The sequence below is a fragment of the Rhincodon typus genome, unplaced genomic scaffold (assembly GCF_021869965.1).
Source record: "Rhincodon typus isolate 14 unplaced genomic scaffold, sRhiTyp1.1 hic_rhity00003696, whole genome shotgun sequence".
Classification (NCBI taxonomy): domain Eukaryota; kingdom Metazoa; phylum Chordata; class Chondrichthyes; order Orectolobiformes; family Rhincodontidae; genus Rhincodon; species Rhincodon typus.
The window spans coordinates 1,050-1,817 of record NW_025969334.1 but is presented as its reverse complement, the minus strand read 5'-3'; the positions used below and the strand labels follow the sequence as shown (position 1 = coordinate 1,817).

Below are 768 nucleotides of genomic sequence, written 5' to 3'. Positions count from 1 at the left end.
GGGAGGGGGTGTAGGGGTATGAAGCGGAGGGTGAGAGTTCGAAAAGGGAGAGGTTTTCCGAGACAGGGAGCGGGCGCGGCTCCCCCGAGCACCGACGTTGACGGGAGGGGAGGGGAGGGAGGACGGAGTCTGAAACGTGCTGAGCCCCGAGGCTCGACGCCCAGGAGTGGAGCAGAATTGGCCGAGGCCGGGTGTGGGGTCGGGCGGTGGCGGGGTCGGGGGTGGGTGCAGGGTGACACACGAGGGAATCGGCCCCTTCACCATCCCCAGCAAACCCCCCACCCCCTAACCCCCCCATCACCCCATTCCCCATGACAACCGTGACCTCTTTCTGTGCTGCTTTCAGGTCACTACCCGGGTTGAGATTGTCAAAGAGTTCAACAGCTTGCCAGTGATTATCGGGAGCTCGATAGGAGGCCTGGTCCTGTTGGCGCTTGTGGCTTTGATTCTGTACAAGGTGAGCGGGCAACATGCGGGTGGGTTCAGGGGGTTTTTGGGGGGGGTAGGAGTGTCTGGGAACACCCGCTGCAGCGCCCCCATCCCCACCCTACAGGCTGGGAGGACCCACTGCATCGCCACCCTACAGGCTGGGAGGACCCACTGCATCGCCACCCTACAGGCTTGGAGGACCCACTGCAGCGCCCCCACCCCCACACTACAGGCTGGGAGGACCCACTGCATCGCCACCCTACAGGCTGGGAGGACCCAATGCAGCGCCCCCAATCCCCACACTACAGACTGGGAGGACCCACTGCATTGCCACCCTAC

At 64.2% G+C, this 768-nt stretch overlaps 1 protein-coding gene across 1 annotated transcript in view; it reads left to right on the top strand.

The window, feature by feature from the left end:
* Window positions 1-457, top strand: part of LOC125481815 (integrin alpha-X-like) — a gene marked incomplete at its 3' end in the record, with an annotated part of 3,517 nt that extends 3,060 nt beyond the window's left edge. The window contains exon 4 of the mRNA XM_048593730.1: window positions 347-457. Coding sequence (XP_048449687.1) covers window positions 347-457 — 111 coding nt within the window. The remainder of the gene's footprint in view (window positions 1-346) is intronic.
* Window positions 458-768: the final 311 nt, after the last annotated feature.